General features: G+C 42.7%; 1 protein-coding gene across 1 annotated transcript in view; it reads left to right on the plus strand.

The window, feature by feature from the left end:
• Positions 1–10,546: 10,546 nt before the first annotated feature.
• The window catches only part of slc6a11b (solute carrier family 6 member 11b), a 163,168-nt gene continuing 148,038 nt past the window's right edge, over positions 10,547–25,676 (plus strand). The window contains exons 1-6 of the mRNA XM_034166193.1: positions 10,547–10,828; positions 11,399–11,626; positions 15,233–15,367; positions 15,628–15,768; positions 15,947–16,028; positions 22,849–22,981. Coding sequence (XP_034022084.1) covers positions 11,416–11,626; positions 15,233–15,367; positions 15,628–15,768; positions 15,947–16,028; positions 22,849–22,981 — 702 coding nt within the window. The 5' untranslated portion in view covers positions 10,547–10,828; positions 11,399–11,415. The remainder of the gene's footprint in view (positions 10,829–11,398; positions 11,627–15,232; positions 15,368–15,627; positions 15,769–15,946; positions 16,029–22,848; positions 22,982–25,676) is intronic.

Raw genomic sequence — 25,676 nt, forward strand, 5'->3', positions numbered from 1 at the left:
AAGGCCTCAGCTGACCAACAGCTCAGGTAAAACAAATAGACTGAGAAACAGTTTTGACCCAACTGCTGTTAGCATTTTGAATGCCACTGGAACCAAATAGCCATGTCACATGGCACACTGGAAATAAGTGTAATCTTTGTTTATGTGCAATATCTACTGCCACTGAAATATCCACTTTTGTGCATACTTTTCTATTCTGTGTTTTTATATGAAATCTCTTTTTTGCTGTTACGTTCTTACCATTTTTTAAATTTGCGCTCTGGAGATACGTCTTTTATTTCTTTTACATTTTATTTTTATTTTCTTCCCCAGACCTTTCGAGTCTGCGTGTGGTATACTCAGGTTTATATTTTCACTGAAAAAGCTTGCACCTTATGTTTTGTTGTACTTGTACAAATCTGTGAGCATGTGCTGGTGCCGCACCTTACCTTACCGTGTCCTTTCCGTGGCATGACAGGATAATAATGAAAGCTTAGATAGTTAAAATACACATGCTACCTTTTCAAACGTGTGCTTTTTGTTCTGAATCAGAAGTTCAAAGGGCTTGCCTCACTACATACCGGGAGCAACTTGAGGATAAAGGACCTTGCATATTCTTAATGAATGTCTGGTCTGGCTGGGGGTTGATCCAAGAATCTACTGGTCTTTGAGGAGGAACACTGTCCAAAATAATGTTTGCTTCATGATGTCACATTCATCAGCCAACCCTGCCAAGAGATGCCATCAACCACCAACCATCTATGGACAATTTGCATTCACCTACATATATTTGGAATGTTGGATCTGTACATTCCTACAGTAATGTACAAATTCCACACAGAAAGTACTGGTTAGATTCAAGCCTGAACCATTTTTACCTGAGGCCAAAATATGGCCATCAGGTGCTGCAAAGACTTTGCATCCATCCAACTGTCTGTCCGTCCTTCCGTCAGCATAATTTCAGTCCTATTACCAGTGATGCTGGTAACACATTACTCTAACCACTTTTTTTTAGTAACAAGTAATCTATCACGTTAATCTTTCCAAATCAGTAATCAGATTAAAATGACTTCTCCAAGTCACTGTGCGTTACTATTATTTTTGCATTGTGGGTCGACAGCAGCATTAAACTTGGTCCGTGGGCAGGAGGTCGGGATTCGACTGAACTGCCCACTTTAAGCGAGCTGTGAGCTTTTCGTCCATGGTTTTCTGCAGCAGCTACGACTCGTCCTCACCTCTTAAAGCGCGGTGACAACAGCACACCTGCACTGCGCTTTACACAGACATTTTTATGCTTTTTTCTCCTTTATTTAGAATTCTGAGCTGAGCCGCTCCGTATCTGCTCGCTAAAAACAGCTGATCCTCCGCAACGCGTCAACAACTAACGCTATTTTCCACTCAAATGCACCTAAACTCTCTTTCTGAGGACCACATGATGTGAAAACACAATAAAGCTTTCTTACCTGTAAATCTGGTCATGTTTTCTGCATAAATAAATGTTATCCATTCTTTGTGCTCAAACGCCAAAGCAGGGGCGAATCCAGTTGGAATGGGGGCGTGGAGCAAGGATGTGCCCCCCACAACACCCCTAGATTAAAGGTCCAGTTTTGAAGCCTTTTTTTTACTACAACTACTAATACTACTTAGAATAATAATAATTTCGACAAGTAAAATGTTTAGAGAGAATTTAAATGTTAGAAAAATGTTAGAAAGAATTTAAGTGTTACATTTATAAACAATGTAGGTTAGAAATTGCAAGTTTTACTGTTACAGTGCTGTCAACAGTTAAATATGAGGCCAAGATTGAAGTCAAGAAAGGGTGACTATAAAGTGAGTTTTGGCAAAACAGGTATCATTGTCATGTTGACATGGGTTGTTGTCAGCAGCTGGGGAAAGTAACTAAAAAAGTAACTAGTAATCTAACTTAGTTACTTTTACAATTGAGTAATCAGTAAAGTAACTAAGTTACTTTTTCAAGGAGTAATCAGTAATTGGATTACTTTTTCAAAGTAACTGTGGCAACAATGCCTATTACGGTCAGGGTCTTCAAATTCACCGAGAGCATTTTTGGGACAAAGTCCTTGGACAAGTTCAAAGATGGCTAATCTTGACCTATTTTAAGAGGTCAAAAGGTCACATCCTTGCTTCCTATTTTTTGCTCATACAGCCGAGAGTATTTTAGCATTGTGTTATATTTATAAAATCCAATTGATGAGGGGAAAAACGGCTTTCCTTTTTGGTTTCCAAAACACACACAAACTATTTGTAATTCATGACTTCTGAGGATGAATTACATAGTGCAACCTGTGTGTTCTTAAAATTCTCTGGTTACTTTGGAAACAGTGGGGGCATCTGGTTGATTCAGATGTCTGTTCAGTTTGTTGACACAATCAAAGAACCACTGTGATGGAGTCACATCAAGATCATTCACTTCACCTTCAGTAAAACAACTGAAGATGATCACATGAGTCGGTTATGTATCAAATATCTTTGCACCACCAAAGCAGAGTTTTTAGGTAAATACTTCATGACTTCTCAGAAAAATAATAGGGTTTGGACTTGTTTTTTTTTTGGGGGGGGGGGGGGCGGCGGTGGAGCAGCTCAGTGACTTACTAGTTAGCTCTGTTGCCTCACAACAAGAAGGTCATGTGGTCTCTTCCCACCTGGTCCTTTCTGTGTGAAGTTTGTGTGTTACCTGTGTTTTTGTGAGTTCCTGCTAGGTTCTCCAGCTGCTTCCCACTTCCAAAGACATGCAGGTTAGGTGAATTAGACACTGTAAAATTGGCCGGAGGTGCGAGTGTGAATGTATTTGTCTGTCTTGTGTGTGACCCTGTGATAGACTGGCATCTTGTCCAGTGCGTACCCCACCTCTTGCCCACTGACCGCTGGCAGAGGCTCCAGCTACCCCCATGACTCTTGTTTGTAAGAAGCATGTGTAGAAAATGAATGAATGGACCTCTGCCCAGCTAACAATTTGACGTTGCCGGATCGTTGCACAGAACTTGCAATGACGTTGTAGCAACGTGAATTTGTAGACTCCCCACAACGTTGCGGCAACATTGTCAGCAACGTTGTGTTGCAACTTTGTAGCAACGTGAATTTGTAGACTCCCCACAACATTGCTGCAATGTTGTGGGGAGTCTACAAATTCACGTTTCTACAACGTTGTCAGCAACCTTCCAGCAACGTTGCATTTACGTTGTGTGTTACCTGGGTGGGATCTCATTGATGGAAATGACCGTGGATGCACACAACTTTACCGTTTATTCAACGTTCAGTGTTTTCAAAGGGTGACCTCCATTGTACCTTAAATTTCAGATTGTGAATTTATCTGAAATTTAAAATATCACTGTGCATAAACCTTTTAACCCCCACACACTCTCCCTCACTGCAGCCATCGCTCATCGCTTCTTCTTCCCTCAACACACCTCCCCTGAGACATCACTACAGCACCCCTCCTCCTCTTCCTCCTCCTCCACCACAACACAACCTCATCCATGCATGACTGTGGACCAGGTCAGAGGACAGCTGAGGAAGCTTCATCCTAGGAAAGCGGCAGGCCCAGACAAGTTGTGTCCCCATCTACTGAAGACCCCCGCAACTGAACTGGAAGAAACATTACACCGTATCTTCAACCTTAGCTTTCAGCTAGGGAGAGTGCCCACCCTCTGGAAGACATCATTCATCGTTCCAGGTCCTAAGAAGAAGTTGCCAGGAGCTGAATGATCTCTGACCAGTGGCTCTCACTTCACACCTGATGATGATGTTGGAGTGGCTTTTCTTCAGCTTCCTCAAACCCCAGGTGCAACACGCCCAGGACTGTCTGCAGTTTGCATATCGGACAGGTGTTGGTGTGAAGGATGCCATCCTCTACCTGTTACACCGAGTGCACTTGCATCTGGATAAGGGAAATGGCACAGTGAGGATTCTCTTCCTGGACTTCTCGATTGAACACCATCCAGCCCGTTGTGCTCCAGGACAAACTGAACAGGATGTGAGAGGACCCCTGCTTGGTCACTTGGATCTCCAGCTGCCTCGCCGACAGGCCATAGTATGTCAGGCTGAGGGATACCATGTCTGACACTGGGATAGCAGCACCAGAGCACACCAGGGCATGGTGCTGGCCCCTCTTCTCTTCACCCTGTACACCTCGGACTTTTGCTACAACTCTGAGCTGTGTCATGTCCAGAAGTTCGCAGATGACACAGTGATTGTTGGATGCATCAGGGATGACAGAGAGGAGGAGTACAGGAGCCTAATGAGGGACTTTGCTGCCTGGTGCCACACAAACCATCTACAGCTCAACAACTCAAAGACAAAGGAACTGGTCATTGACTTTGGAAAGTCCAGACCACGACCGCAACCAGTTCTGATCAAGGGAGCTGAGCTAGAGGCTGTGGATTCCTACAAGTACCTTGGGCTGTGGCTGGACAGCATACTGGACTGGCTTTCTCTATAATCACTTTTTAATTCATAGTTAAATCAGGGACTTTTCTGTCCACTGCCAGAGACTTCAAATTCAGCTGCAGAGTTGACGGGCTTAGACAGCGGAGCTTTTCAGCAGCAGCGGCGGAGCTGACAGGCTTTGACAGCGGAGCTGATGAGCGCAGATGATGGAGCTTTCCAGGGCTGGCCCGGGCTCTGGCTAGGCCTGTTTAGCCACTAGGTTCAGCAGTGAACAGTCGGACGGTGTATTTGCTGCCCATAAGGTAAAACTTCTTTTTCTTCCAAACTGTTCAATATACCAAAAAAAAAAAAAAAAAAAAGCCACAATCAGTGAAGATTTGCATGAGATCAAGCACTCCTTGAATTTCATGTCTGAGGAACTCAGTGGAGTGGTTAAAAAACAAACTGAACTGCTTGGATTATTGAAGGAGGTTCATAATCTCATGAGAATTTTGCAGGAAAAAGAGAATAAAATTAGAACACTAGAAAACTGTGTGGATGAACTGGAGCAACACATGAGGATGGAGGAGGTAACCAGGACCACAGCTGTGGGCAGCGGCGCTGTTGTTGTAGAGGTCACCCAGGAAGAAACTCACTCCCTGGAGCAACAGGTTATTCATTTTTTTCCTCCACATCCACCAGGACATCCACATTAATAGTAGTGATATTGCAGACTGTGATTCAGTTTCAAGAAAAGACAAAAGTCAAATTATTATACATTCTAATAGTAGAAGTCTTTCTATGAACTTGTCTAAAATTCAGGATTATTTAAAAAATGTCAAATATTTTTCTGTTATTGTGGTTACTGAGAAATGGTTCAGGGATTAGCATATTAACGCTGTCCAGCCTGAAGGTTATGATTTTTTTTTGCTATAAATAGGATGAATAAACAGGGGAGTGGCGTGGCACTTTACATTAGTTCTAGTTATTGTTAATTATATGTCCCTTTCTTTTGAAAATGTCATGGAATGTGTTACAGTGGAAATTAAATGTAAAAAATCCAAAATATAATTGTAAGCTGCATTTATAGAGCACTTGGATCAAACATAAATATTTTTGTTGAAAATTGACAGATATGTAGAACACTTTAAAAAATAATAAACTTTTGTTTATATAAGCTTTAATATAAATTTCCTAAATCCTCATAGTCAATTACATATAGATGAATTTATAAATTCTGTGTTTTGTATGGGGTTGTATCCAGTGATTACTCATCCAACTATGATAACTAGGAATACATAAACACTTATAACAATATACTGACAAATATTACTGTGGGAAATTTAATGGGTGGACTACTCACTAGTGATATCAACGAGTATTTGCCTGTTTTTGTTGCTTTCAATTCATTAGTTTATAAAATTGACTATATTAACATTACAAACTTCACAAGGAAAATAACAATGGAAACTATGGAAAATCTTAGAATGGATTTAATACATCAAAACTGGAGTGACATTTATATTAAGGATATATATCAATCTTACGAATTATTCATTTCTATTATTTCCAATTTATATGATAAACATTGCCCTTTTGTGTCAAAAGTTGGAAATAAGCAAAACATTGATAAACCTTGGAACACAGGGATTTCAGAATGCATGTAAAAAGATTTATTTTGTTGTTGTTGTACAAGCAATTTTTAAAATTTAGAACAAATGAAGCTGAGAGAAGATATAAGACACATAAAAACAAATTTTCTAACATTATGCAATCTTGTAAACGGCAGTACAATAGTGATTTATTGGAAAAATTAAAAAAAATATTAAGAGTACTTGGAAGTTTTTAAATGAAATCATAAATAAGAAAAAAAGTTGTTAAAGAATACCCTGCTTACTTTTATACAAATACATCCATCCATCCATTTTCTTCCGCTTTATCCAGAGTCAGGTCGCGGGGGCAGCAGCTCAAGCAAAGCCACCCAGACCTCCCAATCCACACACACCTCCCCCAGCTCCTCTGGGGGAACCCCAAGGCGTTGCCAACCCAGCCAAGAGATGTAGTCCCTCCAGCGTGTCCTGGGTCTTCCCCGGGGCCTCCTCCCAGTGGGACGTGCCCGGAACACCTCTCCAGCGAGGCGTCCAGGGGGCATCCGGAAAAGATGCCCGAGCCACCTCAACTGACTCCTTTCGATGAGCAGTGGCTCGACTCCGAGCTCCTCCCGAGTGACCGAGCTCCTCACCCTATCTCTAAGGGAGCGCCCAGCCACCCTGCGGAGGAAACTCATCTCGGCCGCTTGTACTCGTGATCTCGTTCTTTCGGTCAAGAGCCAAATCTCATGACCATAGGTGAGGATCGGAACGTAGATCGATCGGTAAATCAAGATCTTTGCCCCCCTACTCAGCTCTCTCTCCACCATGATGGTCCGATACAGCGACCGCATCACTGCAGATGCTGCACCGATCCGTCTATCGATCTCACGCTCCATCCGTCCCTCACTCGTGAACAAGACCCCGAGATACTTAAACTCCTCCACTTGAGGCAAGGACACTCCACCGACCTGAAGAGGGCAAAGCACCTTTTTCCGGTCGAGAACCATGGCCTCGGATTTGGAGGTGCTGATTTTCATCCCGGACGCTTCACACTTGGCTGCAAACCGCCCAGTGCACGCTGAAGGTCCTGATTTGATGAAGCCAACAGAACCACATTGTCCGCAAACAGCAGAGATGAGATTCTGTGGTTCCCAAACCAGACCCCCTCTACACCCTGGCTGCGCCTAGAAATTCTGTCCATAAAAATAATGAACAGAACCGGTGACAAAGGGCAGCCCTGGCGGAAGCCAACGTGCACTGGAAACAGGTTTGACTTACTACCGGCAATGCGAACCAAGCTCCTGCTGCGGTCGTACAGGGACCGGATAGCCCTTAACAAAGGACCCTGGACCCCGTACTCCCGGAGCACTGCCCACAGGGTGCCCCGAGGGACACGGTCGAACGCCTTCTCCAGATCCACAAGACACATGTGGACTGGTTGGGCGAACTCCCATGAACCCTTGTGCACACGATGGAGAGTGTAGAGCTGGTCCAGTGTGCCGCGACCAGGACGAAAACCGCACTGCTCCTCCTGAATCTGAGGTTCGACCATCGGTCGAATTCTCCTCTCCAGTACTCTGGAATAGACCTTACGGGGGAGGCTGAGGAGTGTGATCCCCCTATAGTTGGAACACACCCTCCGGTCCCCCTTCATAAACAGAGGGACCACCACCCCGGTCTGCCAATCCAGAGGCACTGTCCCCGATCGCCACGCGATGTTGCAGAGGCATGTCAGCCAAGACAGCCCCACAACATCCAGAGACTTAAGGTACTCAGGACGGATTTCATCCACCCCAGGAGCCTTGCCACCGAGGAGCTTTCTAACCACCTCGGTGACTTCGGCCTGGGTAATGGATGAGTCCGCCTCTGAGTCCCCAGTCTCTGCTTCCTCTTTGGAAGACGTGACGATGGGATTGAGGAGATCCTCGAAGTACTCCTTCCACCGCCCGACAACATCCCCAGTCAGGGTCAACAGCTCCCCACCCGCACCGTAAACAGTGCTGGTGGAGAGCTGCTTCCGCCTCCTGAGGCGTCAGACGGTTTGCCAGAATCTCTTCGAGGCCGACCGATAGTCCTCCTCCATAGCCTCCCCAAACTCCTCCCAGACCCGAGTTTTTGCCTCTGCGACCGCACGGGCTGCGGCACGCTTGGCCTGCCGGTACCTGTCAGCTGCCTCTGGAGTCCCACCTACCAACAAAGATAAGTAGGACTCCTTCTTCAGCTTGACGGCATCCCTTACTTCTGGCGTCCACCACCGGGTTCGGGGATTGCAGCCGCGACAGGCACCAGAGACCTTGCGACCACAGCTACGAGCAGCCGCATTGACAATGGAGGTGGAGAACATGGTTCACTCGGACTCCATGTCTCCAACCTCCCCCGGGATCTGGGAGAAGCTCTCCCGGAGGTGGGAGTTGAAGACCTCGCTGACAGAGGGTTCCGCCAGTCGTTCCCAGCAGACCCTCACGATACGTTTGGGCCTGCCAGGTCTGACCGGCTTCCTACCCTCCCAGCGGATCCAACTCACCACCAGGTGGTGATCAGTCAACAGCTCTGCCCCTCTCTTCACTCAAGTGTCTGAGACACATGGCCGAAGGTCAGATGATATGACTACAAAGTCGATCATCGACCTCCAGCTCAGGGTGTCCTGGTGCCACGTGCACCTATGGATACCCTTGTGCTCGAACATGGTGTTCGTGATGGACAAACTGTGACTAGCACAGAAGTCCAACAACTGAACACCACTCAGGTTCAGCTCTGCAATTTCTCTGGTAGTCAGACGACGTCCCGGATCAACACAGCGTTCACTTTGGAAATGATCTGGTCGTTTCAGCCTGTTGATGGTCGCTCGGAGCGAGGCGCGCCCTCCGCCACTGTGGGTCGTCTTTAATCTGTGTGACGCACAGAGTATCCTCACCGAAAGCCATCTGAATCTTCCGAATGGTTTCCACCTGGCTGTCTCTCAGAGTTTCTGGAAAAATTTGATTCAGCGCTGCTCCAATCGCTCAGCCATTTCCCTGACAATGAAAATCCGATGAGGGGGGTGGACCACTGCTCACTCAAAGCCTGCCCACAGGCGAATGACGCAACCGACAGGCGTGAAAAAACTCACGCATGCGCACGAAGGTTCAAGCTTGGCTGATGCAAGCGCACATGATTCAAATCCATATAGTTTTTGAAAAAAATAAAAAGGTCGGATACTTTTCTAACAGACCTCGTATATCTCATCTAAATCAATTCTAAAATTTACCAGTAATAAAATTATAAAGATAAGTGAAGTTTTAAGAGTGGCTGTAATAAATATTTAGGAAACCTAAATTTTGGAGTATGGAGTTAAATTTGTCTCATTAGTACTTGCAAATGCACAGAGGGTGATTTATAAATATCCTTTGATTTGTACACATGCTTTGTGATCCACAAACACAAATTTCTGATTTGTAACTTGTGTGTGAGTTTTTACAAATAAATGTTTATTTGCAAAACTGAAAATTCTGTTTGTGAAGAGTGATTCAGCATTGGTGGATCACCGAACACACACATTCATCACTTTGCTCAGTTACGCAATATTGAGACATTCTCAGCACAAAACTGCAGTTGAGATCCACAAATATGTCAGTCGCTATTCACATTATTGGCAGAATTATTGGGGGGGGGCTTGGCTCATTATTGGGGGAGCTTAAGCCCCCCCAAGCTCCCCCTTGGCGCCGCCACTGCCTAACAGCTCTTTGTGCCTCCATACAGCTTATAGGGTCATGGATTTGTTTTTTTTGTGTGTGTGTGCGTGTGTTAGAAGAATCAGCACACTCAGTTAGCTCGTTCAAATCATCGTCCATCAGCAAAACAAACTGCCATGTTTAGCTAAATGCTGCCCTCACCAGTGTACATGGGTGCGGTTCAATGGTACAAAATGTATGGAACCAATTTGCATGCTAAATTCAACCCAACACAAATGGGACCGAATAATCCATATCATCCATGTCACATGACAAAGCACCAATCAAATGACAAGGATCCACTCAGCCATTACACACACACACACACACACACACACACACACACTGGGATACCAATTAAACAACTGCAAATTATAAAAAAAGACAATGCTCACATGGCCAAGAGTATTTTAGTGTTGCATTATATTTTATATTTTGGGTCTATAAGGAGTAAAGAAGTTGAGGTGGGAGCAAGTAATTCTCAAGTCATAGAATTGCAAGTCCCAAGCCACATGTCAGCATGTAACAGTCACGCTGATGTGGGAGTTGCAGTTTTGTGACTTGATGGTGACTTGCTGCCACCTTTTAGGAGGCGAATGAATGTGAGCATCCGTAAATGTTAACATATTCTGTATGGACGGAACTCTCGCCTGGCAGTCTCAACATCCTCTCCACAAAAAAAATTAAAGTTTTTCAGAAATTGTTTTAACAATGAAGAAATAAAACGCACATCCATACTTTTCTAACCTCCATTGTGATAAATTAATTTTGATTTTGAATCTTGTTTGTATCCATTCTTTGATGGCAGCTCTACCATCCGGTGCATAACCGTGGTAACGCGGATGTGAGAGTAGACTGTTGCCACATGGCTCTTATCCAAGTTGAGGCGTTTGAGAGCTGACTGCTGGGAGAGTGGGAGCGCAGTCGCAGGTTATCCATCGCCTGATGCAGGATACACCGTCAGTCTGGAATCTTCCTTTACAGAGGCAGGAGGCTCAACAAAACCACTTCAGTCAAGCGGATCCACATTGGTGTATTTTGTACCCAGCTGTCCTTTTTTCACCCCTCCCTGACCAGACTTCACTGTCCTGTGTTTTGTAAAGACAATTGTTAGCGTGCATCTGAGCCAGAAGGAGCTTTGCCACTATTCCACTGGACACTGTGAGTACTCAACTTCCATCTGTCTTATTTAGGAGCAAGACAATTCAGTTTTTCATATTTTTACATGCAGTTTCTGATTTTCAGCAGACTGATGATTGGAAGTGTAGATTGTCTGACACTGATGTTACTGTTTTACAAGTTATGTAGTTGAATATCAAGTAAAGAAATGTGTCGGTTTTGATCACAGTTTGGTTATATTTATAGTTTGTAACTTTCAGCATATCACAAGTTTTTCATGTTACTGAAATAAAATGAATGCAAATTCTATTCTATTCTATGGCCTTTCCCCTGTCCAGTTAATGGAGTAGTTGGATATTTATTATTGCTCAGGCATTATTACTTCTTCTTTTTGTTTTTTCCTTTTTTTGTGCTTTCTGGCTTATAAAAATGACAAATCCGAATTTCTGCATGTCATCTTGTTCGGTGTACACTGACAGGTGGGTGTGGATTTGCAACAGTGTGACCGTCCCATTGATTCTAATGTTTTAGGAAAGTTGCAAAATGAATGAAAACAAAGCTGCAGGATCCAGTGCCCTGTTATTTCCCATGTTTGTTTTTGATTTCTCTCAGTGGGTTGTTAGAACGTCATGACAGCTGAGAAAAGCGGGCCTGTTATAAACGGTAAACCAGAGGATGGCAAAGACCCTGAAGGGTCCAGCTCCAGCCTGGACAATGGAGCGTACAATGAGAGGGGTCAGTGGAACAACAAGATCGAGTTTGTCTTGTCTGTGGCTGGAGAGATCATTGGGTTGGGCAACGTCTGGAGGTTTCCTTACCTCTGCTACAAGAATGGAGGAGGTAAAGAAGATTCCTTACCCTGTCCGCAATGTATATCTAAATCAAACATGCCCCAATCATTATCATTTGAAAGTGAGGTACAGGCTGGCACTCACTATCGCCTGACAAAGTTTGATCCAGATCTGAACTGGATTGTGGATTTTATGGACATTTGAATTTAATATTGAAAAGCCTATTTGATGTACATTTTGGATTATATCTCAATCAAAAGGGCCTCAGTTACTCTCATTAGTGACAATGAGGTGCAAACTGGCTTCTCAATGAATAGACTAAGTTTGATTCGCATCCGATCCATATTGCGGATTTAGCGGATAGTTGACTTTAACATTGAAATTATATTATTATTATTATATTTTAGCTTATGAAAAGCCACTTCTAAGGAAACACAATTTCTTCATTTTGACAATGCAAATGCACACCGTATATTTCACTCATTAATTCTACATGTTCCTCATTCAATATCGTTGTCGTAGAAGCTTTTAGTCACAGAAGTCACAGACCTTATATACAGCTCTGTTGTATGTACAGCAGGCACACAAAGTAGGCAGAACACATCAGTATGTGACACAGCATGTCATATGCATAGAGTACACATTGGCCATTACAGGAAACAGCTTTATATGAACAGATGATTGCTTGGACCCTCACAGGGGTCCTGTTGGCAGACACTGATGTGCATAACCCACAGGGGCACTGACGGGTGCACATCTCGGCTCGATAGCACATATACGGGAGGGAACCAAGACAGGAGGCTTTATTTGTATAGCTAGAAACGAAGACCTTTGTTTGCGTAGCATACACATTGCGCACCTCAGCGTGCTAACATATGCTGGACATGGGACACTGTCTGCGCTCTGCACATCTGGGCGTGATAACAGATCAGAGAGCAGAGTGAGGAGCCCTCGATTATGGTGAATTATGTCAAAACACGATGAATGAGCACTACATAAGTCCCCCAGAATTCACCATAAGGTAAGGAATAAATGTTATGGAGGGAGAGCGAATAATCTGGCTGCGACGGATCCTCAGCACCGGAGTGTCGCGGCACTGTGCTGAAAGGAAGCCATAGAACCTCCGTTGTGGGGGGCCCATGTTGAGTCAGGGGTGCCCCTGTGGAGGAGGGTATGCTCCGTGAGTCTGTCCAGCTCGAGGAGGGGTGGAGCAAGGCGAGCCGCTGAAGTGTGCCCTGCTTCACTGCCTGTGTCAACTACAAAGTATTTGTCCTCCATTCCAAGACATGAAACGGGGCGTCGTGATTAGGTGGCTGCGGCCCTCCGTGAGCAACGTGGTGGATTAAAATGTATTCCGCTGAGCAATTGTAGAGAGTTGTCATAGAGTGGTGAAAGCGCTTACATAGTCCATTAACGTGAGGATGAGACGCCGTGGTCCAGTGGAGCGTCCCACCCAGGCTGTCTACAATTACGTTGCAGAGATCGGACATAAACTGTGTGCCCATGTCGGAATAGAGGACAGGAGGAGTACCGAGTCAGGCAATCCAGGGCCTGATGCCATGAGTGTTGCCTCCAGGGGCCGGTGCATGTGGGTGACAGTCGTGGGCTGTGGCAGTAAGTGCTGGTGCAGGCAGGGATACATGGCACAGCAGCTGTGCCGATGAATGCCTTTACCATTTGTGTTCGAACACAAATGGTAAAGTGGAGCTTTGAAGCTCCACTCGGGGGAGGGAAGCGAGCCAGGGGAGCTTTGGAGGGGTGGTGGCTCTTGGACTTCTTGCCCTCGCCACAGGAGTCTGTCTAGTCGCTAACGTCCATTTTGAACACTGACAGGAAGTGCTCAATGTGCGCGTCTCGGCTCTTCAGAACATATACGGCAGGGAGCCAAGAGAGAAGGCTTTATCTGTATCGCTGAAAACAAAGACCTTTGTCTGAGTTGAATACACATTGCGTGCCTCACCATACTAAAGGCCCCCTGACACTTCCACAACTTTGATGCATGCACTTGCACGCACTGTGTTGTGCAGGAGAGTAAAGTCGTCGTTAACGGGTGTAGACTGAATGTGAGAGGGGCACCGGTGTGTGCAATTGCGCAAAGAAAGAGAATTTTGAAATGTTCAAAAAATCTTTCACACATAAATGTCGTGCAACAAACGTGAAGTAGTAGTGAACAATGTGCGATCTACTTGCCAACACTACGTGCAGCTCATCAAGTTGAGTAAAAAAGTGACCAGTGTGAATGATTGCGTCAGCACACTGCATCAGACTTGTACAGGCTTGTGTTTTACAGCTGCACATAAGAAGGAATGAACATGCAACTGTTTGACCAAGCCATGACAACATAAACATTACAAATAATTACCTTTTTAGACAGCTCCAAATGCATCCTCCAGCTCGTACAGTGCACGGGCATGAGAAAAGCTACGTCTGGAGCGCTCCTCTGTGACTCAGGAAGCGATTAGAGCCATTTTCAACAGTCAATTTGAAGAGAAAACGATTAATCCGCTACAAAATAATTACTTTACAGATGCAGCGTAACCGCACAGCACATGGCAGACAGTGGAACAAAGCATGGCGTCCAGCTGGGAACACAGCGGGTAGGATCGTCATGACGATGTGCGTGCAAGTGTGCGGATCAAAGTCCTGCAAATGTCAGGGCACCTTAACACATGCAGGACATGGAACACAGTCTGCGATCCGCACAGCTGGACATGTTAAATCAGAGAGCAGACCGAGGTTATGGTGAATTATGTCAAAACGTGGTGAATGAGCACTACAGTGGAAAGGAGTGGGAATAACACAGGAGAAGTGTTTCTGTCTCCCAAGCATTTGTGTAAAGGGACTTCTCCATATTCAGGTATATTCAGCAAAAATCAGCAATTGGTTACACCTGTTTGCAACCAGTTATATAATCGTAGTTAAGGCAAATTTTTCTGTTATTTTAATAAACCAGGCCAGATCTCCTTAATTTTGGGATTGTGATGCAAATTAGGACCAAAAATCTGCAATAGGAGATCCCCCTTCAGTAGGGTGACCAAATGGTCCAATTTTCCCAGAACATGTCCTGTTTTCACGTATCCTGGCTGTCCTGTTTTTTTTTTTTTTTTTAGAAAGTGATGAAAATGTCCTGTTTTTTTTCATTGTTTTTCATCTTTGAGCATCTTTGAATAAACTTCAAGTATCATTTGAGGAGCTCATTGCCGGGACGAGTGTCCTGGTTTTCGGTAATCAAAATATGGTCACCCTACCCTTCAGTCACTGGTTAGTGAGATGTACAATGAGATATTGCACATTTTTACTTTTATCTTCTTACAAAGGATGAGATGGGGCATATTCCGTTCAGAACGGTTTGTATATTTTAAGAACTGAGCAGGCAGAAGAAGGTTCCCAGTAGGACGTCCTTTATTATTTCATCAATTATGTACAGCTGTGTCAGTAAAACAGACAGGGTCAAATTAGGTGTCACCGACTACAGTTTGTCTCCTCCTTATAACGTCAGCAGGTTGTACTGCAGTCACATCTCATCAGTGAATCATTTAATAAAAAAGAAAATGCAAAACTACGAAATGTAGGAGTTTGTCCTTTAAGTTAATTTTGACAGGTTTGTTGTCGGCATGAAGGAGGCGGCATTCATTATGTTTCTGTGTGCTCAAAGGTGCATTCTTCGTCCCATATGTCATCTTCTTTGTGTGCTGTGGGATCCCGGTGTTTTTCCTGGAGACTGCCCTGGGTCAGTTTACCACCGAAGGAGGGATCACCTGCTGGAGGAAGGTCTGCCCACTGTTTGAGGGTGAGCATGACTTTTCTGTGAACTACTGTAAATGATCAGGAATTTCACTTTTATGGACAGAACATCAAGTAGCAGGGTTGGTGAAGCTTCCTATCTTTTGTCAGTGGGCCAAAAACAGTACATAGTTTATTTACCTGTGATATTCTTTATGTATGCTTTGTGTTTTACTGATATTAGCTCCTGTGATGCCTATTTGTACACAATCTACCATGAAAACAAGTGCCTTCCTGTTCCTAAAATCTGTCCATTTGACTTTTCAGGTATTGGTTACGCAACCCAGGTGATTGAAGCTCATCTAAACGTGTACTATATAGTCATTCTAGCATGGGCCATTTTCTACCTCTTTAACTCTTTCACCACTGAGCTACCGTGGGCCGGCTGTGGGCATTACTGGAATACAGGTAAAAATGAGAATATAATTATTCCACTACAGTTGACAGACTTTGTTTCTCGAGCAAGAAGAAAATAGCAAAGTTAATGTAAAGAATTCATATACAATAGATGATTTGTTGAGTTTTGATAGACTGCGTAATAGTTGTCCTACAGGAACAATCCAAACATGTCATTTTGTGTCTACAGAGAACTGCGTTGACTACTACGGAGAAAATGCTACCAATGTTACAAGCGCTAATGCAACATCTCCAGTCATAGAGTTTTGGGAGTGAGTACAATTCTTTAATTTCTGCATTTCCTTGCGGTTTGTGCTCTTCAATGAAGCACTCACTGTCTGAGTTTGGCTACAAATCTAGTTAACTGAACTTATACAGTACTTTGCAAATGAATAATTAAACATGAAGCAAAGATTCAGCAAATCTTCGAAACTGTGTTTTACATTACAGATGTGTACCCATTTAATTTTTCACTCAAATTTAGTTGAAATGGACTTATTATAATTGACTTATTATATTTCTATAATATATCACAAAATTGTAGCTTGTTTACTGCTCACAAAGTATTTATTTTGGGGGCATTCTGTGGCAAACATCATACATCATTGGGCGAGAGGCAGAGTACACCCTGGATAGGTCGCCAATCTATTGCAGGGATGGCGCTTATTGACAGACAAATACATTCACACTCACACACACGGTCAATGTGGGGCAACCCAATCTCAAGTGAGTTCATGATGACATCACAAAAAGGGATTTAATGTATTAGTTCATTATACCATCACAAAATGTGTTACATTTTCGTACATTTTCATGATGGTACCATGAAATTTGTGGTCTTACCATGACCGGGGGGGGGGGGGGGGGGGGGGGGGGGTATGATTAGGGTTAGGGTTAAAAATAGTTAACTAAACCTGACCACGTCACGAAAGAAACGCATTTTGTGATGATATTAGCAAAAAAAAAAAAAAATTGTGAAACTGGGCTGTTTGGAGTCACCAATTCACCTAACCTGCACATAACTAAATATAGTATTGACAACTCACACAAAAAACTGTGTGAGAGTGGCACCTCTGTCTAGCAGATATCGAGCATAATCTATTGTGAAATATTTCCAGATTTCTTATCAACAGGATCTGAGGTGGCCTGTGTTTATTACGTCTGTCAAGAACGTAATAAAATCATTGGCATTTATTTCTTTATTTGTCTGTCTGTCTGTTAGCAGGATTATGTCACATCTACTGCACAGATAGATATTAAGCCATAGAAGACTCCATTAAATTTGGGAGGTGATCCGGATCCGGATTCTGGATCAAGATTTCACTTCCTATAGGCTTTGGAGGATTACGTCAAAACTACTTCATGGATTCTTACCAAATTTGTACCACAGATGGATATCAGGGCATGGAAGACTCCACTGAATTTTGTAGGTGATCCGGATACAAATTCTGGCTCAGGATTTCACTTTATAGGCTTTGAAGGAATACGTCAAAACTACTTCATGGATTCTCACTGAATTTTGGAGGTGATCTGGCTCTGGATTCCTGGATCAGGATTTTAATTTGTACGCTTCAATCTGTCGGATTTTGATGATTATGTCAAAACTACTTAATGGATTTTCACCAAATTTTCACCACACATTGGTGTTAGACCTTGGAAGACCATTACATTTTGGAGGTAATCTGGATCCGTATCCGGATTCTGTATCAGGATTTCACTTTGTAGACTTTCAAGAATTACATCAAAACTGTGGATATGACATCATGATGTAAAACCAAGATCAGGAAGACACTATTTTGTTTCAGCTTGTGAATTAAATATCAGATTGCATGGATTGACCTTAGGTCACTGATTGGCATCCAAGTAACTGCTCAAGTCTTCCTCCTGAACAGTTAATGCCATTATGTTTGTACTCTGCGATGTAAAAGCAGGAATGCTAAAAGCTCCAGGATGCCCCCAACCTTTCCCCCAATAATTAGTCAGCTCTTTTCATATTTGTCTGTCAGCAGGCCCTTGTAGGCCAGCTGTCTCCCAGCAAGAGCCATGTGTGTGGCAGCAGATCAGGCCTTGTCAGTGTGTAACCGACCATGTTTCCTATGTTGCTGCCAAAAGCTATTCTTACAGGACGGATTTAAAATCTGTTTTTAATCCCACTTATTACACTTACGTGTTTATTGTTGTTAATTTTGTGTTTAAATCCAATAATATATTTCGATGAGCAGTAACTAATATGTAGTAAACAGTTGAAGGTATGTGAGTGAGTAATTAATATGTCAGATTAGAGCCTGCAACAAGAACTCGACCCAGAGAAACGGCCAAAGGACATGGACAGCTGCCATGTTGCTGGCAACAATAACAAATGCCCTAATCCTGTTTAATAAAGCATGCCAACACTTTTTAGTCACTAGACATGGAATTTATCATTTTGTTTATGGATCTTTCTGTTAGACTAAAATAAAATGCTTTTGAAAAAATAAAAATTGTTGAAAAGACTCACAAACAGCTAAACTGAAATAAGTGAACAAAGCTACGTTTCTTTACTAAAAACAAATTTGAATGTTCTTGGGTTTACTTGATGTCTATAGCTTCTCTTTCTTCGGGTTTTACTAGGTGTTTTTTGAAAAACTGATTTTCGTATCAATGAATCTTTAACATGCTTGAGTAAACAAAAAGGAAAAGAAAAGGCAGCTACAACACAATCATAGAAAACTCTATGTACGTATTTATCAGTCTACATTATCATATAGAAATCACACAGACACATAAAGTCAGTTCCGTACAAATCAATTGGGGTGTTCACACGTACAAAATCATTTGATGTAAACACTGGAACATTCACAAATATATTTGCACACATTAGTGTTCCCATCTTGCCCTTTGGGCTGGCTATAGAGGTACAGGGGGGGTCTGTGTTGGACCTCGCTTGTGGCCAGTCAGCAAGAACATGTCACTATGATCAATGGCTGGTCAGAACTTCTGGGGTGAACTCTGTGGCAAAGATTTGGCAGCACCTTGTTGCTGTGTGGCTACGACTCTCTTGGCTTCGTTTTGTGTTAATGCTGTTGTCAGGCTTAGCTTCAGAAAACAGGAGACAGACTGATTCCCCACCACTGACAATCTCTATTATTGTTCAGAACATGCCATTGTCAAGCATTTTTTATGAAAGAAAATGTGTCTTATTGTGGGAAAATGTATCTCAGTTTTTCTTAAGTTTTTTCCAGCTAATATCAAGCTGTATTTAACCAGTAACAAGGAAAGGCAATGGATTTCAAATCATCCAAGCAAAGGAACAAGATTGTTTTCCTTATTTTAAGACAGAGGCTAATCTTAAAATAAGAATTCTGTCTAGTTTTAAGGCACATTCTGATTATTCAGTGCCTAGACATTGAGCTAGTTTTGAGAATTCTAACCAAGTAAATTTTTCTTACCCCATTGGCAGATTTTTTTTTTTTTTTTTGCTTAATGCAAGACAGTTTGGCTAGATTTCAGGTTAACAGGCTTATTTTGAACGGGAGAGTTCTTGTAGTGTAGACTTTTTTATCTCTAAATTTGACCATATACAGTACATCATTCTGATCAGTGCATCCTTCTGATTGCATCACAGTGTGTATTTTGTAGCTCTAATACAGTCCTGCATTTTGGTCACTTGGGGTCATAGCTTGATTGAGAGCTTGCTTAAAAATTTTAAGATATGTTCTGTGCTGTATTTCATTATATTGTCATTATCAAAAAGTTGTTTTTTTTAATATATACAGGCATGCATTCATATAACAGACAAAAACGGCATGTATTTATGACACACTCACCCATCACCAAATACAGCATTGTTAGAGGTCCACTCTCTGGAAAGACTGGTTTCCGAGTATATTCATATCTGCCAGCTCAGATATGAGAGTGTCTATGACACCCCAAGTGGGTCTCTACCTGGCGTGGTAGACCTCACAACAATGATTACTGTACAAGTTTACTTTTTTTTGGGTTGTCTTGATTATAGCAACTTGACTTTAATCAAAGAGACACAGCCAGAAGTTGTCTTTGGCCTTTTTGGTCTTTGGTTGAATGCCAACTTGTCAACTTGTCATTACAAAAACCGAATGACACTTAATGACACCAGTCATAAATGTTTATGACATTGATATAATGTTTATGACACCTTCATGACTATGTCATGTAACAGCATGACAGTGGCATGTCACTATTATGACGATACCTTCAAGTAAAGTGTTACCTCGGATTTTTATTTACTAGGGAGGGTCAAAAGCCACCAAATCCAGCAACAAAGTCACACAATTGGCAGCACCAAGACTTGTTAAGACTTGCTGAGACTTGAGGTTGCTTAGCAGACAAGATGTGGAGGTGCAAATTTAAAATTTAGACCAATCAAATTTGTCTCAGTGGCTTCTGTTGACCCACATTGTTCAGAAATATGCCATTCCTGCACAACAAAGATGTAAAACAAATTAGGCCTAATTAATATTTTGCACATTAGATTTTTTTTTATTATATCCAAATGTAATTCCAATTACAATGATTAATTACGTCCGCCAAGGACATAATAAAATCACCTGCGTTTACTTGTCTGTCTGTTAGCAGGATTACATCAAAACTACTGCACGAATTTTGAAGAAGTTTTCACTACAGATAGATATTAGGCCAAGGAAGAACCCATTACATTTTGGAGTTGATCCAGATCCTGATGCAGATTCTGGATCAAGTTTCACTTTATATAGGCTTTGAAGGATTACGTCAAAACTACTTCAGGGATTCTCACCACATTTTCATCACGGATACATGTTAGGCCATGGAAGACCCCATTAAATTTCGGCGGTGATCCAGTGTAACAGTATATCTTCTCCAGAAAGCAACAGATCAGGGGTATTGTTCCCCCAAAGCATCTTAAACTAAACAAGTGCTTCTTAAAAGTATCAAGATGTAAAACACTTGTTTAAAATGATCACAGATATAGGCGTACATCTGTGAGACAATGTAATGATCAATGTCCAAAATAAACACCAACAATGGTTTTCATTAGTTGCACAAAAAGTGAATTCATGGAGTGTTACAGAAGGAGAAGCTAGAGAATGTCAGCACTGAAATACAAGGATGTGCAAAATACCATATCATAGCAAGTACTATGGTATGTTTGCCTGAGGTTATCATACCATCTAAATTGTAAACCAGCCCTGCTGAATGGTCGGAAACTTTGCTGCCTTGAGTCCCGGTCATGCGCCACTAACGAAGGACAACGAAGCCCAAATGAAACAAGAAATCTGTACTTTCGTTGACTTTCTGAGACATCATGGCGCTTCATCATAATTTTTAAACTGTAGAAAAATCTGAAAGAATACTGCCGACCAGGGTTGGGTAGGATTACTTTGAAATGTAATCTAAAAGTAATCAGATTACAAGTAATCCAAATGTATGTACATACATACATGTAATCCACATGTATTCTTTCAAAGTAATCCTACCCAACCTTGCTGCAGACAACCTCAATTTGTCCTTCATTCTTGATGGTTTCTTATTGTCTGCATAGTTTTCCTTATGTTAGTGTTTTGTTTGACTTTCGGCCAACTTCGTTCAACCTCCCAAGTCCAACATATTGAACAAAGGTCAACGAACGCAACGATATCTGAACAAATCAATAACTAAAGCTTCAACAAGCTGAATGGCACATCCTTGTATTGCTAATGAATTGTTAATTTTTGGGACAAAAAAGCAACGTTTTCATACAGAAACAATAGCGTTAAGAACGTTTTATCAACTACTTTAACTATTTATGCAACGTTCAACTATTTGTGGCTGGCCTGCGTGTGCACGTCTTTGGTAGTAGCCATCGTCTAACGTACAGTTCCCCCTGGCTGATGCCATGGACTCATCAAAGGTACTCGTCAGGACAAGGACTATCACAGATAAAGTGTACAGCAAGGTACAGACATGCCGCGAGAACTCAGAATGTGAAGGCAAACACAACTTGTTGTCATCATGAATGTTTTGTTTTGATTTTGTTTAAAGCATCAAGGTCGATATTTGCTTCATTTTTCTTTTGTTAGTTTTGATTTTGTTTTGTTCCTTCTAGTTTTTGTAATGGGAAAAGTGCAGTGACTTTTTATCCTTTGTCCAGCTATCGCCGTGTCCTGTGTGACTGGGACATTGGATAGTCTGCTTCATTAAACTCATCAAATTTTAGGTTTTAAGATCCAAAGTCGTGAGTAGCTTCCCCAGGATTTTAACTGTAGGATGTCCCCAGCTGGGATAGTGTTACTCTGCTTTCCTGAGCTGCCCAAAACTGACATACAGATTATGTAAAGGAAGTCTACAAAAGGAAGTCTGGGCATGTTCATCTTCATGAGTGTGTTCTTGTGGTGATTCTCTGAGAGAAGCATTGGTAGTGGGTATTGTAATGTGAGGCAAACAGATCTACTTGTCTCATGATGTTGTGACCTGGCTGGTAGACCTTTGTCATTCAGCATCATGTTGGCAGGAACAATTTGAAAGTCCATCTGGTTGTCCATGGCCTTAATGCCACAGCCACTCTGCTGCTCAGTAGCAACTTGACCTTATGAGGTCAGTTACCTTCTCCAGCAGTCAATCCACATGGTCCTCTATAGAAATGACTGGACTTTTTACACAGTGATTGATACTGAATTGATATTCACAAGAAATAAGGGCATAAGAGAAACAACAGTAGTTAGTAATTGTTGCCAAGACACCGAACAAAATATATTCCCTGCAAGTAGCAAAGCAACCATAAGGCTTAAAGGAGTTGATCGGTGACTCCATAAAAATGACCGAATATTCAGCTCTGAAATTTTAGGTTCCATTAGATACAGATGAGGACCAGTGAATCTCCCATTGTTGGAAATGCTGGCATCTTTTAACATGCACAACTTAAAATAAAGACAGATGTTTATCAAATTGTTCATGAAGCCCTGCTGCTAATAGCAGGTTACTGGTGCCCAGTAAGGTTACTGTTACTTGTGCACAGTACCAGTATGCATATTGGGGCTCTACAGTGGCTTGTAAATATGTCACAGGAGCATACATTTGGCATAAACCATTTATCATTTGTCGTCCTTTGTGTCTGAACAGACGCAGAGTACTGAAGATATCAGATGGTATTGATCACATTGGGGGAATGCGTTGGGAGCTGGCCATGTGTCTGGCCCTGGCCTGGTTCATTTGCTACTTCTGTATCTGGAAGGGACCCAAGTCAACTGGCAAGGTAAGAGAGAACAAAGCATGGCTATGCAAGGTATGGTAGGCAGGATTCACTTTGCAGATCTCTAAAATACAACCCCAATTCCAATGAAGTTGGGACGTTGTGTAAAATGTAAATAAAAAAGAATACAATGATTTGCAAATCCTCTTCAACCTATATTCAATTGAATACACCACAAAGGCAAGATATTTAATGTTCAAACTGATAAACTTTGTTTTTGTGCAAATATTTGCTCATTTTGAAATGGATGCCTGCAACACGTTTCAAAAAAGCTGGGACAGTGGTATCACTGCGTTACATCACCTTTCCTTCTAACAACACTCAGTAAGCATTTGGGAACTGAGGACACTAATTGTGATTTCTGTTTTTATTTACATTTTACACAATGTCCCAACTTCATTGGAATTGGGGTTGTATAGTTATAGCTCATCCATCCATCCATCCATCCATTTTCTTCCGCTTTATCCGGAGTCAGGTCGCGGGGGCAGCAGCTCAAGCAAGCCGCCCAGACCTCCCGATCCACACACACCTCCCCCAGCTCCTCCGGGGGAACCCCAAGGCGTTCCCAAGCCAGCCGAGAGATGTAATCCTTCCAGCGTGTCCTGGGTCTTCCCCGGGGCCTCCTCCCAATGGGACGTGCCCGGAACACCTCTCCAGCGAGGCGTCCAGGGGGCATCCAGAAAAGATGCCCGAGCCACCTCAACTGACTCCTTTCGACGTGGAGGAGCAGCGGCTTGACTCCGAGCTCCTCCCGAGTGACTGAGCTCCTCACCCTATCTCTAAGGGAGCGCCCAGCCACCCTGTGGAGGAAACTCATCTCGGCCGCTTGTACCCGCGATCTCGTTCTTTCTGTCATGAGCCAAATCTCATGACCATAGGTGAGGATCGGAACGTAGATCGATCGGTAAATCGAGAGCTTTGCCTCCCTACTCAGCTCTCTCTTCACCACGACGGTCCGATACAGCGACCGCATCACTGCAGACGCTGCACCAATCCGTCTATCGATCTCACGCTCCATCCATCCCTCACTCGTGAACAAGATCCCCGAGATACTTAAACTGTTCCACTTGAGGCAAGGACACTCCACCGACCTGAACAGGGCAAAGCACCTTTTTCCGGTCGAGAACCATGGCCTCGGATTTGGAGGTGCTGATCTTCATCCCGGATGCCTCACACTCAGCTGCAAACCGCCCCAGTGCACGCTGAAGGTCCTGATTTGACAAAGCCAACAGAACCACATCGTCCGCAAACAGCAGAGACGAGATTCTGTGGTTCCCAAACCAGACCCCCTCTACACCCTGGCTGCGCCTAGTTATAGCTCATGAAAATTGTAATTTTAGAAATCTGCATTCCTGTTTTATGTTAAGGCAAAGGTTATGTGCCAAAAAGCCTGTGCACAGTAATGTGAAACAGTAAATTAAGAGATATCACATGTGAAAATTAAATTTTGTACTATTGCAAACAAGCAACTGTGACCTGTACCTGGATAAGTGGCTGAAAATGAATGAATGAATGTTAAACAAGCAACAATTGCCTTGGTGGCTGCCAGACTGAGGCTATGGAGAAACAAAAGAAATTGGCAAGCTCATTTCAAGCAACATGTCACTTTTACAACATACAAAATCTTTTCTGTAGGGTTGTGTGGACTTGTGATCGTATTATTATTTCTATGATTTAGTACACAGCTGTTGAATGAAAATGCTCTGACTCCCTCAAGGACGACATTCACTTCTTACCTCACACAACCATCACTCTTTTGCTCTTTTTCTTCCTTGGCCAAATTCATGCAAATCCTTTCCATGGGGCTGGTAGAGATATGACCATCTATATTATAATAGCCAAGTGGCCTCTGTGTGTGTGTGTGTGTGTGTGTGTGTGTGTGTGTGTGTGTGTGTGTGTGTGTGTGTGTGTGTGTGTGTGTGTGTGTGTGTGTGTGTGTGTGTGTGCGTGCATGCACATGCATACGTGCATGCATGTATGGCTTTGATCGCAGAAAAAACCAGGACGAGCTGACATTTGACATTTGATATGCTTATGTATTTTGGGACAAGGATAAGCGCTCCAAAAACGGAAAGCTGATAGGACAAATATTTTTGGAGAAATGAGTGATTTTAACCTACCGGTAAACAATGGATGCTGTGCTGCAATGCACCATGGGTGTTCTGGGTTTTAAATATTGTTATTGTGGTCATGGGCATTCAGTGTTGATTTTCGGCCTTGCCGCTTACGTGTAGAAAGTTCTACAGATTTTCTGAATCTTCTGATTATATTATGGACTGTAGATGATGGAATCCCTAAATTCCTTGCAATTGAACACTGAGAAACATTATTTTTGTTCATGCAGTTGTTCACAAAGTGGTGATCTTTGCTTGTGAATGGCTGAGACTTTTGGGGATGCTCCTTTTATACCCAGTCATGACACTCACAATTATGGTCATGTTAGTTTCATAGTTTTGTTAGTGTTATTGATTTATTGTGTTTTTGTAGTTCAATTGCTTTAGTCAGTTTAGTTAAGTGTCATGTTGCCGGTACCATGAGTGAAAAATGTATTGTGTTTGATGTCTTCCACCGCTGGCTGTTTGTGGGTGTGTAAAAACAGAAGCACCTGCTTGCGGCAGAATGTGGAAAAGACAAAAAAAAAAAAAAAACTGTGTGTGTGTGCGCGCGCATGTGTGCATGTGTATGGATGGCTTCAATC

The sequence above is a fragment of the Thalassophryne amazonica genome, chromosome 3 (genome assembly GCF_902500255.1).
Source record: "Thalassophryne amazonica chromosome 3, fThaAma1.1, whole genome shotgun sequence".
NCBI lineage: Eukaryota > Metazoa > Chordata > Actinopteri > Batrachoidiformes > Batrachoididae > Thalassophryne > Thalassophryne amazonica.